The sequence below is a fragment of the Lissotriton vulgaris genome, chromosome 5 (assembly GCF_964263255.1).
Source record: "Lissotriton vulgaris chromosome 5, aLisVul1.2, whole genome shotgun sequence".
Lineage (NCBI taxonomy): Eukaryota > Metazoa > Chordata > Amphibia > Caudata > Salamandridae > Lissotriton > Lissotriton vulgaris.
In genome coordinates, this window is record NC_141693.1 from 407,295,668 (window position 1) to 407,313,133 (window position 17,466).

General features: G+C 46.4%; 1 protein-coding gene across 1 annotated transcript in view; it reads right to left on the reverse strand.

The window, feature by feature from the left end:
• TMEM26 (transmembrane protein 26) overlaps positions 1-17,466 on the reverse strand; it is a 463,214-nt gene that overhangs the window by 45,799 nt on the left and 399,949 nt on the right. The window contains exon 5 of the mRNA XM_086920080.1: positions 10,335-10,411. Within this exon, the coding sequence (XP_086776206.1) occupies positions 10,335-10,411 (77 nt within the window). The remainder of the gene's footprint in view (positions 1-10,334; positions 10,412-17,466) is intronic.

Consider the following 17,466-nt stretch of genomic DNA (forward strand, 5'->3'; position numbering starts at 1 on the left):
CTACCTTCCGTAGGGGGAAGAGACAGCTTTTGGCCCAGTTTACTTTTAGGCCTGATAAGGCCCTGAAGCGCGCCAGCAGTCTCTCCGCGCCCTCCACAGCTCCCTCGGCATCCTCCAAATAGAGGAGGATGTCGTCTGCATATAGTGAGATGAATTGCTGTGTCCCTCTAAAGTCCAACCCCTTGTAATAGTCTCCCCGCCTGGCCATCACTGCAAGAGGCTCCACCGCTAGCGCAAATAGTAGGGGAGAAAGTGCATATCCCTGTCTGGTACCCCGATTCACCTCGTACTGGTGGGAGACCAGAGCGCCAACCCTCACTCTTGCTCTCGCAGACGCGTATAATACCTTCGTCCAAGTTATGTACCACTCTCCTAGGCCGAAACTCCGCATCACGCTATATAGATACTCCCATTCTAGGCTGTCAAAGGCCTTCTTTATGTCAACAGCCAACACGAGGGGAGTTCTCGCCTCTGGAGGTTGATCGTCTACCAATCTTAGCAGTCTGCGGATATTGTGCGTCGTGTTGCGGGTGGGTGTAGATCCGGACTGGTCCTTATGGACTAGGTCTTGCATGTGGGTCAATAATCTGGAGGCTAGCACTGTGCTCAGGATCTTGTAATCCGTTGTCAACATGGACAGCGGCCTATAGGACGCCGGGTCCGTGCTTTCCCTTCGTGGCTTCAGCAGAGGAATCATTATGGCCTCGCACATTGATTGGGGGAGCCGGCCTTTATCCTTGGCTTCATTGTATACTATTTGGAGCTTTGTGGCCAACTGTTCCAGGTATCGCCCATAGAACTCAATGGGCAGTCCGTCTATACCCGGAGTTTTATTACGTGCCATCTGCTTCACCGCTCCTCTTATTTCTGTCAACTCGATTTGGCCCCCCCAGGGCGTCTGCCTGGTCCTGTTCAAGCCGCGGTAACTGTAAATCACTTAAAAGGGCGTCTATTGCCTCTCCCTGATCCCCCAGCGTGCTCTTATACAAGTTCTCGTAATACGACCGAAAGCTGTCTAATATTTCTGGTTGCGTGCTACAGATGCGGCCCCCTTTCCCCTTCAGGGCCAAGATTGAGTGGCTGCTCCTGGTGGGATTCGCCAGCCAAGCTCGGAGTGTTCCAGTTTTATCCCCTTCCGCGTGCGATTTCGTTAGGTACGTCCTGTAATCAAAACTACGAAGGCGCTCCACCTCCACTGCCACCGCCTCCCTCGCTTCGCTAACCTTCCCCTGAAGCTCGGGCCGGTTGGGGCGCGCTAGTTCGGTCTCCCTCAGCATGCTCTCGGCTTTTTCCAGGTCATCCAGCAGGGTCCTGCGCACCCCTACATACTTTCCTATGCAGTGGCCTCTTACTATAAAATGGAAGGCGTCCCATTCCACTGCTCTGGTAGAAGCGGAACCCTCATTTTCCACAAAATATTGAGAGATCCTCCCTTCTAGCTCTTCCCGGAAAGGAGGGTCATCTAGCGTGTCCGGTCGCAGCCGCCACGTCGGAATCTGCGATATTTCAGACATCCAATTCAATGTTAGGAGTAGCGGGTTGTGAGCGGAGATTGTGCGCGCCAGATATTCGGTCCTGGCTACTGCAGGAAGCACCGATCGATAGCATAGGAAAGAGTCAATGCGGACATGGAGGTCATGCAGACTGGAGTAAAACGAGTAGTCTCACTCCGCTGGGTGTTGTGTACGCCAAGCGTCTGACAGTTCCCATTTTCCCTGCCAGTCTGACCTGCATCTCGCTAGCCTATGTACTGGGGATGTGTGCAGTGGTGGATGTGACCTATCTAGTATCGTGTCTGCTATGGACTTGATGTCCCCCCCCATCAAAACAGGGCCTGTAAGATAGCTGGCTAGTTCCCCGGATAGCTTTGCAAAATAATTTGCCTGGTCCACATTGGGTGCGTAGATACTGCTGAGTATGATGTGTCGGCCTCTAAGCGTGCCCTCGACTACCACAAATCTTCCTTCTGGGTCCACTATGTGTCTGGTTACTTGGAAAGGTGTACCCGCCCTGATCCATATTAACATCCCTCTAGCAAAGGCCGAATACGTGGTGTTGAATAAGTGCCCTCTCCACCTACGCTGCAGCGCGAGTCCCTCTTTCTCAGTCAGGTGAGTTTCCTGTAGGAACGCTATGTGCACTCCCCTCCGAACCAGATAAACATGAATCTTATGCCTCCTTGCCATGGTGTGCAGCCCCCTCACATTCCAAGACACACATTTTATCGATCCCACATTAGCCATTGTCCCACATTGTTCGGATCAGTTCAATGATGTATCGCCTCCAGGCGACAGGTGTGACACTGTTCCCGCCCCCCTCAGAACTTCCCCTTCTCCTCCCTCCTTCACTGTGCCTCGAGTCACCTCAACTTCTCCAGGCCCCTCCGCCCCCAGAACAGGACCTAACCCCAAAAGAACTGCTCCCATCCAAACTATGTACGAGCAAGCGTGCTCACAAGTTCTACTAATCCGCAGTCTTCACTACGGAGGCCTTATGGGCCCTAGGGAGCGTGAACTAGGCTCAAGCACTTTTTAAGCACAGTCCCCAGTCCCCCCGCCCCACAATACGCATCAGAACTCACGATGATCCAGTCTTACAGCTGCCTGCATAGGTGTCTAGGCGGCAGCCCCAACAGCCTCCATTCCTGCAAGAGCGCCATATCCCTCTCTCAGCTCCCAAGTATTTCCCCCGACGTCTGTGGCGTGATCGCTGGTCCCTTCATGCTGCCGAACTCCGACATTCCGTCTCTGAGCCCGTTCCCTGTTCATCCGAGCCCAAAACTCTCCCCGATTGGGCAAGTGCCGAGCCCGAGACGTCCATTACAGCCTGCAGCGCCGCTCTCCTCTCGTCCTCCGTCTGGGATTCCGTAGGCCTCCTGGACCCTTGTCTGCGCCACCGGAGCCTCCGCGATTTTCTCACCGGTTGCCTCTGTCGTTCCTCCTCTTCTCTGAACCGGGCTCCGTCCGTGCCCGCTTAGTAGGTGTCCCACCAGGCCCATGCCTCCGCCGCCGAGGGGAAGAACAGCGATTTCTCGTCCACTACTATTCGGAGTCTGGCCGGGAAAAGGAGTGAATACTGTATGCCTTCAGTTCGCAGTTCTTTCTTAATGGAAAGGAAAGAGGCCCGCAGCTTTTGAGTCTCGAACGTGTAGTCTGGGAAAAGCGTGACTCTACTATTGTCCACTTGGAAGGGGCCTGCCTCCCTGGCTCTTTGCAGGAGCCAGTCCCTGTCCTTATAGTGTAGCAATTTGATGACCACTGGGCGAGGTGGCAGGCCCGGTTTCGGGGGTGTGGCCGGGACTCGGTGCGCCCGCTCTAGTGTGAAAAAGGGCGAAAGGCCCTCCGGGGCAACTGCCGTTTTCAACCCTTCGCTCAGGTAACCCACCATGTCCGAGCCCTCTTTTTTCTCTGGAAGGCCCACTAGGCGCACGTTGTTCCGCCGACTGCGGTTTTGGGCATCCTCCGCCCGTCTCTCCAGGGTCTGTATGCATTCCAGAGCCTCCGTAAGTCGCCCCTCCATGGTCTTGTGTGCTGGCACCACGTCCTTCCACAGATTTGACCCTGTCTGCCAGCTTCCCATGATCTGCCAGTAGGAGCCCTAGGCCCGTCGACACCTGCAGGATGTCTTGATGTAGAGCGTCTTTCGTTGCTGCGATGGCCTCTAGGATGCGGTTTTGCATCTGTTGTAGTTCTGTCCGGGGTTGCGGCACGTCGTCAGGTGATTCCGTGGTTGGGTTGCCGTCTCCCTTCGCCCCCTTGTGCATCCCCATCTTGAATCGGGGTGGGTGTCTGGGACCCCGACAAGGTTCGCTGGTGGTAGGCGCACTCCACAACGAGCAATCAGGAGGGCAGCAGCCAGGTAGGCTTCCGTTCGAGCTTTTTCTCTGGTCACTCCGGGCCTCACAGCACTTTCACGCATCCGCTTCCCCACTGGATCCGGTCCGGTCGACGCAGTGTTGGTCCCAGGCGCAGGCCCTCTTTGTCGGAGCGGGCGATCTCCGTTTTCCCGCCTGTGGTCCAGCTCAACGTTCCGCTGTTGGCGCAGTCCAGTCAGGCACTCAGGGTCTAGGGCCAGTGATGGGGTACAAGGGCGGGGATGCTCCAGGCCTCCAATGGATCCACCTCCCCCAAGGACCCACCGCAGTCGTGAGGGACTCCCGGTGCCGTAGGGGGACAGCAAGCCCCAGCGCCGAGGGGATCCAAGAATCGTAGAGGCCGAAGGGTCACACAGCAGTTCTGATCCTCAAAGTTCGCCTAGCTCAAGTGCCCAGGCAGCAGGTGAGTACCTCTGTGCGCAGCAGCTCCTCCGAGCATTAAGCACCCCTCAAACCGTCGTCACAACGCAGCCCCTGGGTTCCTCCAACCTGGCCAGTAGGGAGGCAGGTTCGCCGCCGTCGTCGAGTTTCCCCGAGCTCCCGAATTGCCAGCAGTGACCAAGGCTAGCGGGGTAGAGAGTAGGGGCTCGGGGTGAGGCCTCAGTTCGGGGCTCCAGTGGCGGCTCTCCTGTCCCAGCAGATGGTTTCCCCAGGTCTCCCCAGGCCTCCGGTAGCTGGTGGAGTCCCAGTCCGCTGTAGGCCCCAAGCCGGGGGGTCGCGTAATCAGGCATCCCGTGGAGGGGGATCTAACCAGTTCAGGGCGTCACTCGCCAGTTGGCCCCCCAACTCAGCTCTCCTCACCACGCCGCTCGCTGGGCGATCCCCATCAGCGACAGGGCGCAGCTCGCCGAAGGTCCGCTGGAAGGACGGGGGGCGGCCCTCCCAAAGCCAAGCTCCGCCTGGGCCCAGAAACCGGGGAGTCTCGTGGATCCTCCGGTCAGGTGAGGGGACGCACAGAGACCCACCCGGAGCAGGGGGCCGGATCCGTGGCACTCGGGCTGGAATGCGTCTCAGTTTAATCGAGCTGCATCGGGCAGGGGGCCGGCTCCACCGCATCACCGCCTCCACGATCTCCGGCCGCGGGCACCGTCGGCCGCACAGTCAGGGCCTCGGTGCGGTCGCCATTTTGCTCGTCTCCCGGGTGCACTCTTCGCCGCTGGTTTCCAGCCATTTCACAGCGGCTAGCAGGGCGCCGCCGGCCCCAAAGCAGGCACTGGGGTCCGCCGTCGGAACTCCCCCCGAGTTTCGTAGGTATGTCCACGTGTGCAGTGGATTATTTACAGGATTAGCGGGCGGAGGTCGGGAGCCGCTTCAGGCAGCGACCATCTCCATCGGCTGCTAGCCACGCCCCCCACCACTTCTTAACCTATATATCCAATGGGAGGCGGATATTCAGGTTAAGACCCTATTGGTGATGATGCCTGAATATCGCTGGATTTCCAGCGATATTCACGCATTGAGCCGCTATCGCGGATATTTTTTCGCATTTGAGATAAACGTTGCTAATAGCACGTTAACTATGCGATAAAATCCGGCGATGCGTGGCGATAAAAAAATAATCACTAAGCTCATTTTGCGATAATTATTGCTATTTGTTGCTAATATGCCCCCAGGTTTCTGATTTCCAAATGGTACCCCCTATGAATATCTCACGCTTTGTGAAACTTGAGAAAAGTTTTAGTTTTCCAACGATCAATTTTTTAAACACTGTCATGTTTCTCTAAGGAAAATGGGTTGTATTAAAAAAGGTTTTCATAATTTAAACACAATCACAAACATGGTGGTCTGATGAGCCGTGCAGGCCACCAACCCTGTGATTGTGGTCAATCGCAGGGGGTCGTACATTGTGATGTGCCTAATGATTGAAATGAGGCAGCGCATTTTTTGACTTCCTGTGAATCCGTATTTTGTGAACTGAACCATTTGTACATAAATTGGTTTTCAAAATACTATTCCAAGCGCAAAAGTCAATGCGCAAAATGCAACCACTTTTTGTTAATTGACTAATAGTACCTCAGGCCCTCTATTATCTACAAGGTCAAAATCAGAGGTATGCCAAACTTGCTCCTCACCAAACCAGCTTTATAAAGAAAAAAGAGCATTGCATATTGGTAGTGTTCTGAATTTACATAATTCAGATATCTCAGTCACAGAATGTTTGACAAAGTCCGTCTAGTAGCCCTCCTGGCTTACTCTGAAATTCAGGAGTCCAGATTAATGCATGCCATTCCTACTGTTAGAGGTGATAGTTTGCCACTTACAGAAAATGAAGGAAAATCAACCTGTAATACAGAATACCTTGCATTTAAGTTCAAACACCCCCATGTTTCAACACATTTTCCCGGATTTTTAAATGAATATAAAATGGAAAGAAGCATATTAGAGGGTAGGGGAAACACTTTCTAATTTTTATAGTCCATATTTGCCTCCCAGTACCACTTTGAAAGCATACATTTCGGCTCACCCAGTCGGCCACTAAAGAGCTTGTAATTTGCAGTTCAGTCTGTTATTTGATTGGTGTGGAGGTGGAATCTTCAGGTGGACAGTTCTGCATCCCAAGTAAGTAAAATACAGTGTGTAATAACAACCATGCTAATCCGAAAGTGCTTTGTCGGTATTGACTTGCTGCATGCTTTGTATATGATAGACGAAGGAAGCATTTTTAAATGGGGTAATTTATACGAATTGATGATAGTTCAATGTCTCTAACAAATTTGGTGTGTTTGGTTAAACGTCCTCTCCTGCGGCTTTGTCTGGGCTTGGACACATTCTTGGCAACATTTACAACTCAAAGGATTATGTTGGGGTGCAGGCCAATTCTTGGCGCCCTCTTGACCAGTGGAACTGAAACCTTATTGTGAAATGCCTAATCTCCCCCTAGCCTCCAAGCGGGGCGCTGACATACCCTCCCAGGGACTCCCTGCTCCCCACTCTCCTCCCTTCCTCCACTCTCTCCCTCCCAACCACTTCTGCTTCTTCCCTCCCCCCCATACTCTTTTTTCTTGTTCAGCTCTCTCCTTTCTTTCTCACTTTCTATGTCTTCGTTGCCCTCTCCCCAGCCTCAGGGTAGCCCGCCTGGGTCTAATTTACGGCACTCCAGACTCCTACCCCTTCCCTCTGCTTGGTTAATTACTATGTTAACTTGAGCAAAGTGTTTGTCTGCTCCTATTGCCACAGATCCTATTTCTAAATTGCTTATGTCTTTGGGTCCAGCCCTTATGATGCCAGACATGTGCAGCGCTTGCCAGTTGCTCTCTCTGATTCCCCTGTGGAACACTGTGCAGCCCACTACCAGCATTTGCCTGTTACGTGCCTTGTTCCGTGGTGTGTTTGTCTTCTTCAATTATAATAAACAAATACTTGACAAAATGAGCCATTGTCCAGACATATATCTCTTCCGATAACAATAATTTGTGACCATCAGTATCCATAGATTATTGTGGATAAATATGATGTCGGCAAAGGAGCCCGAATTGTTTTCTGCCACCCAGGTGAAAAGGAATTTGAGTATCTTTGGCATTTGTGAAAATGTTCATTAGGAAGGTAATGATTAGGGCTACTGAGCCAGCCCCTTTTTTTGCAGTTTCCTATACTCCAGCTGTCTCTACCTCTCAGAATGTGCAGGGACTAGGAGTTTCTGCATGCAGCAGCCTAAACTGGGAAGTAGAGGACAAGGATGGCTCCTAGGTGTTGAAAGGGATGCGGATTACTATCCTCCAGTTTCTGAGCCAACAGGCTGGCTTTGGTGTATTCTTGCAGCCACCAGGAAAGTCATGCATGTCCAATAAAAGCTACAATGCAAAACAGGCTTCTACCACGATTCTAGATGGATTTTAGATCAGTTCCTGATAAGACACTAACAATGAAACCCAGAAATATGTGTGCTGGTCAGATATCAGTTAATGAGTAATTCCAGAAACAATGAATGACATGAGAATTTTACCCCGTATTTATCCATGGCTAGCATGCTAGAACAGTGGAGTTCTGAGCATTCCATTTGACCGGAAATCATAGTGGAGCTGGGTCAAAATGAACAATAGGAGATAAGTTCCTTCCTTATTTGGACACTAGACAAAGCGTTCTGCACCACACCTCTGGGAAAGAGGGGAAAGAGCAAGGTTCTGGGACAGTCGTGCACATTACTAGACCATTTGATCTTTCTTTCAGAGTAGCCTGGTCCACTTCAAAGGTACCTAAGGAATGTTGTGGGGGCTTCCTCCAGATCACATCCTAGTCTTGAAACCTTGTCTCTGTCCTCCATTTTGTCACTCACAAAGCTGTCCCTAAATAGATCCCTATCTTCACACAGTCAAGCATATGCATCCACTCCATTCTCATCCTACAGCATGCAAAATACCCACACGTTCACCATCAACGCCCCACACGAGGGACCAAAGACTTGGGTGAGAAGCAAACTGGCAGAGGAATTTATTATAAGAGGGCTGGAAGCACTCTACCAATGAAGGAAAGGAGATAAGGCACACAATTATATGTTAATCAAAATTCTTCCTACTGCCAGCATTCTTCATCCTGGTGAACTTTTAGTGACCCTCTGACCTACAGAAACCACTTTCAGTCGCAAGCCATTACGCATTATGCCATCAGTGAGCTTGTATCAAGCTTGTGTATGCTGTGGTGAAAAACCAAAAACCTACAGAGAATCACTGTAAAGACAAAACACCAAGCCAAGGGTGCATGTTCTACCGAGCCATGCAGGTAACCTTCCCATTACTACACACACCAATTAATTTAATGAGTCTGCTCTTTGGACACTTTATGTGCTCTCACTTTATGACAGGCACAATCCCCTCCAAGATTTTTAAATTATAAATATAATAGAATCTTGTCGTTTTGACTATCTCCTTTAAGTATCAATACTAGCAAACAATTCTCGGCATTCTACTTTGATTACATAAATCATATACATTATTTAATATTTTTGGCTATCGTGTAATTAAATCCAGGTCATCTGTATTTAATGAGTAGTGTTTAGAATCAATATTTGAAAGTTCAGCAAATCATTTGGGAACTTCTACTTACTAAGTACTTTGAACATTATAGCTCCCATATCAGGGTGATGTATGAACGATAATATGTCTCCTGGTAATTGAATCACTAATGTATATTTACAGTTTCATGCCTGCAACTGGGAAAACAAAACTTTCAAGCAAAGCTTTCTTTGAATACCTTTTGTATTTTTGGTAGATTCATTTCATGGTTTGCTTGTATTGAAAGGTTTGTCTTTTTCTCATCTGATAACATCTTAAATAATATATTGTATTTTTTTTCTTTTTCTTTTTTTGTTTGGTTTTCACATCACATATCTTTTAGGGAACCTTCAACATAAGCATTAGACTAACCCTGAGACTTTTTACCAACTCGTGTGCCCTGTCACCAATGACATGTATGCTGTTAAACATGTGAAAATACATGACTCAGGGAAATGGTGATTAGCAACTGTTCTTTATAATTAAAGAGAGAAAAGACAGAAATGACAATATCTTCCTTTTTTCCCTACTCTATTAGCCAAGAGTGGCATCTTTAACATGTGATCATATTAGTTTTGTAGAATTAATGGTGATGAAGGCATAAGAACGTAAACCCCAGTAGAAAAGAAATCTACATTATGCAATGTTCATGTTCAATACAAAGTAAGCCAAGGGTATGGAGGGAGATTAGACACTAGCAGGTGGCTCTTTAGACCGCCATCTCAGTGCATCCTATGACCTCTGTAACCCTGGTGGAGGTCAGTCGGGCAATTTTAGCATTTATTTTCTTGTTTTTAAGAAGCCAGCTTTTAAACTGGGAGTTTGTTTCTTGGAAACAAAAACACAAAATCCCTGACACGCTGGGAGTTTTTTCCTGTGCATGGGGAGGGGAGGCATTGTGTGTTCTTCCTTCCCAGTGCTGCTATGACCGGAATGGCTGTCCCATATTGAGAACATAAGTGGCGTTGTCCCGCCCTAAATAGGACCGGATGACTGTTACTTTGACCTTACAGCCCACTGTCAGATGGGCTGTTAGATCAAAGTTTGACTCCAGTGGAGGGTCAGCCGGAGTAAATATAGCACATCCCCTGACTCTAAATAAATAGAGGTAGTCACTGGTTTGGCAATGATATGTGGAAATGTTTGACAACAATTGCCCTGCAATACTACTTACTACGATTTAGGTAGCCTGGCCCAAATCTTAAAAAACATCGTGTCTGCAACGTTTTTGAATTTCATGCTGATCAAATTTTCCAAATAGCTATTTGGTTTCTTCTTAACACCTGGCAAAACATCTTAACTGGTTGATATAAAAAAAAATGCTCATTACATTTATTGGCAAGTGAGGTTCAAGCCACCTTTAAAAAAATGTTTTGCTTTTATATACCCATGAAAGAAAAGATAGCATGAATAAAGATAAATAGAGTTCTGCAGACTCATCCAGCGTCAAAATTCATGATTCAGATACTCACCAGTAACATCCAAGAGAAACTGCAACATGCTCCAGGTCCATACTGATAGAATGGAATACACAAGAACTGCTTCCTTTCTAAAGGTAAACACATACATAAAATATTATTTAGAATATGGGTGGTAATGAACTTATTAACTAAACTTAATATACTTCTATTAATCTGAATGCCACAGTCCAGTGCCAGCATTCTAATACCAGTGAAACACTGACCACGTTTGCATGAGGGAATCTCCTTTCATTCAAACTGTTATATTTATAACATAGTACTTTCCAGACATCATGATGTTTCCCTTCCATTGAAGCTGTTCTAAAGACTTCAACCTTATTAGGTTGAATTGACTTAGGGATGCTGCAGAACAATTCAAATGTATAACATTTCTAGAAGCCTCTTCCAGAAAGTGAGCCAACACCCTTTGCAGAACACTGGTCCCTATGACTTAAAGCTTCGAAAAAACGATTGAGGTAGTGTTCTGTTAAAAAATAGGTTTCTGCTTGGTTAGGGTATGCACCAAGCCAGGCAGACCCCCCACTCTAGTCAGGGTAAGGGAGTTACACACCTAAGGTAACACCTGCTCACCCCTTTGGTAGCTTGGCATGAGCAGTCAGGCTATCCCAGAGGCAATGTGTAAAGCGTTTGTGCAACAAACACACTAGTGACATAATATATACCCCACAAAAAGAGGTTTCAAACAGTATTATATAAAATATGTTTCTGTATTGTGTATAAACATAGGCCAGAACCACATAAACCAGTAATCACTTTACCAACTAGACAATTTTCATAACATCACAGTTAATGAAATAAGATAACAACTCATATGTTGCACACTTCATGAAAACACCATCACTGCACAAACAACTGTGAATACCGAAATAATACCTGTTATTCCGGCACAGCTCGGTAAAAATGACATATACCATAACATCAGGGCATAAAACATTTAACAGTTTGGTTACGGCAAAAAATGGCGCATTAGCTTCATGATTGTTTTTATGTATCGGAAAGTGCTTCTGTGTTCATTGATGCACAGTTTGACTTCCCCCATTTTCATACCCACATACCTCATACCACATTGGCATATAACGATGTACACCACATTGGTGCTGTTGCAATGTGTGTGCTTCCTGAGAATCCATGGGATACGTAGTCCCAGATCTATATCTATGCTTGTTTTTTGTAAGTGGGCAGATGTTGAAACTGCCACAGAGGTAGTGACCCGCTACCTCAGGCAGGTTGCACATTGATTATTGCCTGTGAGCTCCAGTTTCTTTCCTTTTTGGTCTTGTATGTACCAAGAGATCTCTCAATGCTTTTCCTCTCCTAAAGGAGAACATTGGTGGCTCTGGTTTTGAGGTGGCTGAAGTTAAAGTTTTTCAGCGTCGTAGAACTATTTTCTTCAATGTATTTGCATGAATTCCATATGTGGTGACACTCCTGAGTCTGTTGTTCTGTAGTTTTGCATATGTTTCCAGGAAGAGACTCTCTCTGGTTATTTCTGGCTCTTTTCATCGCCCTTCTGATCAATGGCTTAAGATATAGTTTATCTTCTAGTTTATTTGCCTACTTTGCTGCATGATTGTCATAGGTCTTGTGTAGGGTCACCATTTTGGTGCAAGGCTATATTTACAGACATTAGTAAATCTGGGTTTGTGAACAAATCCATGAGTGGGTACATGGCAATGACCATGCTCTACCCATGGAACGCCTCCCAGATGCAAAGTAATGCAACTCAGCGTGCTATGCACTGCCTTGTATTACATTTTTTTTACTATGCCACACAAAGACAGGCAAATCAGGCTTTGCATGGCTTAGTGTTTCCTGACACATATTTTGTGTTGGGGCTGCTTCAAAAAAGTGATGCAACCTAATGCAAAATGTTAGTAAATCTGGCCCCAGGTCCCTCCCCCCAAGCAAATCCATTCACATGTAACTAGGAGGAATTCGTACAATAAAAACATTGTGGTTTTATAGGTCAGTGTGAACAAAATTGAATGGTATTCCCCATTTCAACAGGGTACATTAAAATCGGGAGATAAAACACCTCGATTAATAAAATTACTGTACGGAAATTATATTTCTGAGCTTGTTTGTTTGCATACACATTTTGTCCTCCTTTGTAGTAAATTGTGCTGACAGACGTACTGTTTCACCACCATTTTCTCTGACTTTCCATGGGGTGTGCGACATTCCTGGTCATGGTTAGGGTACCTTAGCATACTTTGAAAGTATTGTTACGTATTATGGGGCATATTATCACGGGCATTATCGCCGCATTAGCACACTTTTTGCCGATAAAGCGGCACTGTTTTTATCGCCCTATAAACAAGCCTGTGCTAACATGCGTTAGCGCAAGCTTTTCGGCGTTAGCTGCCGGTTTTTCTATCGCCTTGCATGCCAGCGACAGTTATCGCTAATGACATGCAATGTAGGTGTTTCTCACCTAAATTTCACGGTAACAGTCGCTAACATTACTTCGCTGTATTAGCTACCATGACTCGCGATAATAAAATTCTCGCTAAACACTGATGTACGCAGGATTTTTACACCTGCTAGAAACCTGACTAAAGGTGCTGATACATGGAGGTACATAAGGCAGAGTAGCCAAGATCTCCATCAGGAGACCCACAAACATCAAAGAGGTGCACAAAGTCATAAGGTCAGGGTGTCCAAGGCACTGGATTTGGCGTGATTCCCTCAATTTAACCACAGACATGATTGTGACAGATTGTTTACCTCCCTGTGTGGCAGAAGGAGGTACTTGTCTAATATTGCAGTTATTAATTAATCAACAGTGGGAATGGACACTAGTGTCTACAATAACCATTGGTTATTCTTTGACAACCCTCATAGACGCTGACACAATTGGTTGTTGAAAACGTGCGGTATATCTTTTCGTCCGCCCCTTAGTCAAACGTCAGGGCATAGTCATTGGGTTGTCAAAATAACGTGCTGTATGCCTGCCTCACCCGAGGCAACCTCCAGTTAGTGTAGAAGTGTCCAGAGATAGGGGGACAGATCTCAGGAGGTGATGAATAAAACAAGGGGGGGTGTGAGGAGTTGTAAAAAACTGTAGTTCCCCGTAACAGTAATATTTATTCAAAGAAGGTGAGTACCGTTAGATAAAAAAAGTAATGGTTATATTAAGTAATTGAGTTACCGGATTACCATATAACTCTTAAAGACAGGTCGACATGTTTGAGCTCACCTAGGGCCAGAAGGTCTATGGAGCTTTCGTCAGGACAAAACACAAAAAAAGGACATAGAAAGTACTCACACTATTAGTGTAGTTTTCAAAGGTTTGTACGAAGTTCTCAATTTGAGATTCCTTCGTAAGTGGTTCAAAGTTCCACATCAGGTTGCAAAAGAGTCGCTAGTAACGCGGTCTTTGCCGCGTGTTCAGAAGCATGTGCTGCTTGTGCTGACTCTGCCCCTGGAACACTGCAGTATTGCAGTTATGCCAACTATATGTCCTGTGCATGTGGACAGCAGTACGTGATGATTTTGTCACTCGGCCACCCAGGTTTGCAGGCACTCCATGGGTCAAAAGATGCATTAGTTGCAATATAAATGCCACTAACGCATCCATTTCCGTTGAAGCAAAGGTATCGCAGGAATAGTTATCGCCGGTTAGCAATCGTTTGCGCGTCCTTTCCCAGACAGTATAGCATGTTACCAATGTGTTGATAATACGTCGAAAACAATGCGAAAACTATCTGGGAAAGAATGAGCTATAGAACATGCCGAAACTTGGGGTCGGCGATCATTATCGCCATTACTAGATAATATGCCTCCAAGAGTGCCTGTTGAGAACCTATGGGTTTTTGCCCAATTTTTTAGGGGAAGGTGCACCTCTCGGAATCCTTTTACAGGAAGTTGTAGACAAAGTTGTTATACTTAACTTTACATTTTGTTTGGTGCCATTCCTAAAGGGTAGTTAAACTTTTTGGTAGTCACATGTGAGTAGTCAAAGGTCTGATTCAAAAGTCTTTTTTCTTTAAGCGTGAGTTATTCCAGAGTTAGGTATTGCATACTTAAATATTTCTGGGAGTAAGTCACACCTACTCATTGAAAGTATCTTAGTGAATCAGGCTATTAGAAAATTTGTTAGCTTAGCTGAGGCCTAAATTGTTTTAAAGTTTTCCCAGAGCTGAAGGCAAGCACTGTAGTGTATGTTTAACTTGTATCACACGCACTGACCCTGTGTTGTACGTATGCTATCCTTGGTCTGCAGATCCACACAATCCTTTTTGGCTTCAGATTGCAGTGTCTTTCTATGACATATATGAGACATCTAAAAACAAATGCTGATTTAAAAATCTGAAACCACTGCAGTTCTGGTTTCATGTCTTTTCGCAATGCTCCCGTACATAATTTACAAAGAAAGCTTTAGCAGTTAGTCCAAATGTTTCTCTGAATATTAATAAAGGTCCACATCAGTCTAAAGCTGTTCCAGTGCTTTTGGAAATATATGTAGTTTTTTTTCAAAAGTTGCTACAGGACTTTACATCATAATAGTGAAAAAACATGAACATCGATTTTGTGTGTGCATTTGTTTGACTTTGATGAAGTCATCTTTAGCATCACCAGTGGTATCCCTAGAAGTGATTTTAAGGGACACAAGGAAAACACAGATAGAACTGGTGGGGCAATCTACAATCTTCAATGGGCAAATGTCAAGACAGAGCACATATTTAAAAGAAATATATATAAATATATATAAATATTTATACATATATATATATATTTACATATGTATCTATATATATATATATATATATATATATATATATATATATATATTCACTAAAAAAACATAGGTATCACATTTGTTATAGTTAAGAATTAGCATTTAAAAAACCTTTGAAATTCATTAAAAAAACCATAGCTTTCACACCAGTTATAGTTATCTGAACATTTTACTCATACAAAACTATTGAAATTCCCATGTTATAGTTAGTTGGACTCACTATAACTCGCGCGCCCCCAATCCACTGCTGGTGATGTCACATATTACATCATTCATGACATGGTCAGTGACATCACTGATGACATCTCAAATGACATCACTGATGACATTCCTAATTCCTAACTATACCGATTGTGAAACCTCTGTTTTTTTCACTGAATTTCTTAGGTTTTTTAAAAGCGAATTCCTTTCTATAACGAGTTTGTAACCTACGATTTTTTTTAATTGCTTTTTTGTGTAAGTATTAATTATTAATAATTTATTTTTGAAATAATATTTTTCCATTTTATTTTTTTTAATCATTTTTTCCTGGGGCGCTCAGGGTGCGCGCACCGGTAGGCTCGCCCGAGAGCGCACCGAGAGCGCTATTTCTGCGTTCGTTAAAAAAAAAGTTTGAAAAGTAAATAATAACGCAAGACATTTAGTACCATTTTTATAAAAGCAGTATTTTTGATTTACGAAATGAAAATGATTTTGCATTTCCGTGAAGCTATAGAAACGTCACTTAGGCGCGCCGTGTAAGCGCCCCCGTAAGCGCCTACGTTCCCACCGCATAAGCGCCCACGGAAGCGCTTTGGTGCGCGCCGCGTAAGCGCGTCAAGTCATGTAACCTTAAAATAACTCTTTTCATTGGTTGCTAAAATTTTTTTTTACAAAGAATGAAATCAACACTCATTTCCTTCACTTCTTCTTTCACTTTTGTGACTGCCAGACCTGCCTTTTTGCTGTCGAATCTTTGTTGGAATAATATCTTGGATTACCATGGCTGCCAGACCATCCAGCAGTAATGATGACTCCAATGAATTTCCTGATGAAGAGGTTCCTCAGCCGAAAGTAAAAGATTACTTCATATGGAAGTTTTTTCCCATTCCTAATGACCAGAAAAAAGTAAATGCTCCAAAAGTGGAGTGCAGGATTTGTCACACTGTCCTGTCACGGGGTGACCCCACCAAGAAATATTCTTTTGGAAACTCCACAATGATTTGCCATGTGGAGAGGAGGCACCCCCAGAATTTTGCCCGGGAGAGTGTCAGGGCTCTGGCACGAGAGGTTCCCAGTGATGGGGCCTCTACTTCAACCGGAGGAGCAACTACTTCAGTGAGGGGGCAATCGCAAGAGCTGATTCCTAACATTCAGCCAGCCTTTATGTATTAAATCTTTTATTGAGCATAGGCAAAGAAATGCACCTCCGAGACATCTGTAGGGGCCGTCACCACTCCAGGGAGGCCTAAGTCAGCAACCCCTCTGACACCCATCACGAGGCCAGCGGGTACATCATCTGTTAACACAGCAAGCCGCCTACAACCCAACTGGGCCGGCCGCGTCATAAGAGGTGCTACAACGGTGCAAGCTGATCAGTACTAGTGCAATTTGAGAAACAAAGAACTGTAAACAACCCCCCTACCCTTCCCGCCCCATCCCTCCCCTCTCCTTGTCCATTTCCGGGATTAATCTATCGGTTGTGGTCTACTATTAACAGTCAAGTGGTGCTGCGCGTGCAGGGCCCGTGCGCTTACGGGCGTGTGTCTTGGGGTCTGGGAGAGGTGTTTCTGCCAGGCGTAGCAGACGCAGGTAGCGTGGGCAGCTCACCTCTCGAAACTCCCCGGTGAGCAGGGCGAGGAATGGCCGCCAGAGTTCCGCAAATTCCGCCCCCCTCCCAGCTGCCGCCAGTGATAGTTTCTCCATTCCCAGGATCGCCCAGAGCCGGTGAAGCCACCCCAATTGCTGCGGAGCCTGAACTGTTCTCCAGTGGGCCACAATGTTTTGGACCGCAGCCCCAAGCGCAAGCGCGATCAAACGTCCTCTCCAGGACTTCAGAGGGTACATGAGGGCGTTTGGGAGGCCTAGAATAATGTATGCAGGGAAGCGCGGCAGTTGTGTGTCTAGATGAGCATCTATAAGGTCCAGGATAGGGTCCCAATAGGGGCGCAGCGCCTCACAGCTCCATAGCAGGTGTTCCAGTGTCCCTAGTTCCCCACACCCCCTCCAGCATCTGTCGCTTATTCGGGCATCCCATTGGTGTAATCTCTCAGGGGTGTGGTACCAGTATGTGGCTACCTTAGTCATCGTCTCGGTGAGCCCGGTGTGGTGCGCTGAGTGTCTGGCCCTGTGGTACACCCCCTCCCATTCTTTCCTAGTGAGCTGCCTCCCCAGGTCCCTTTC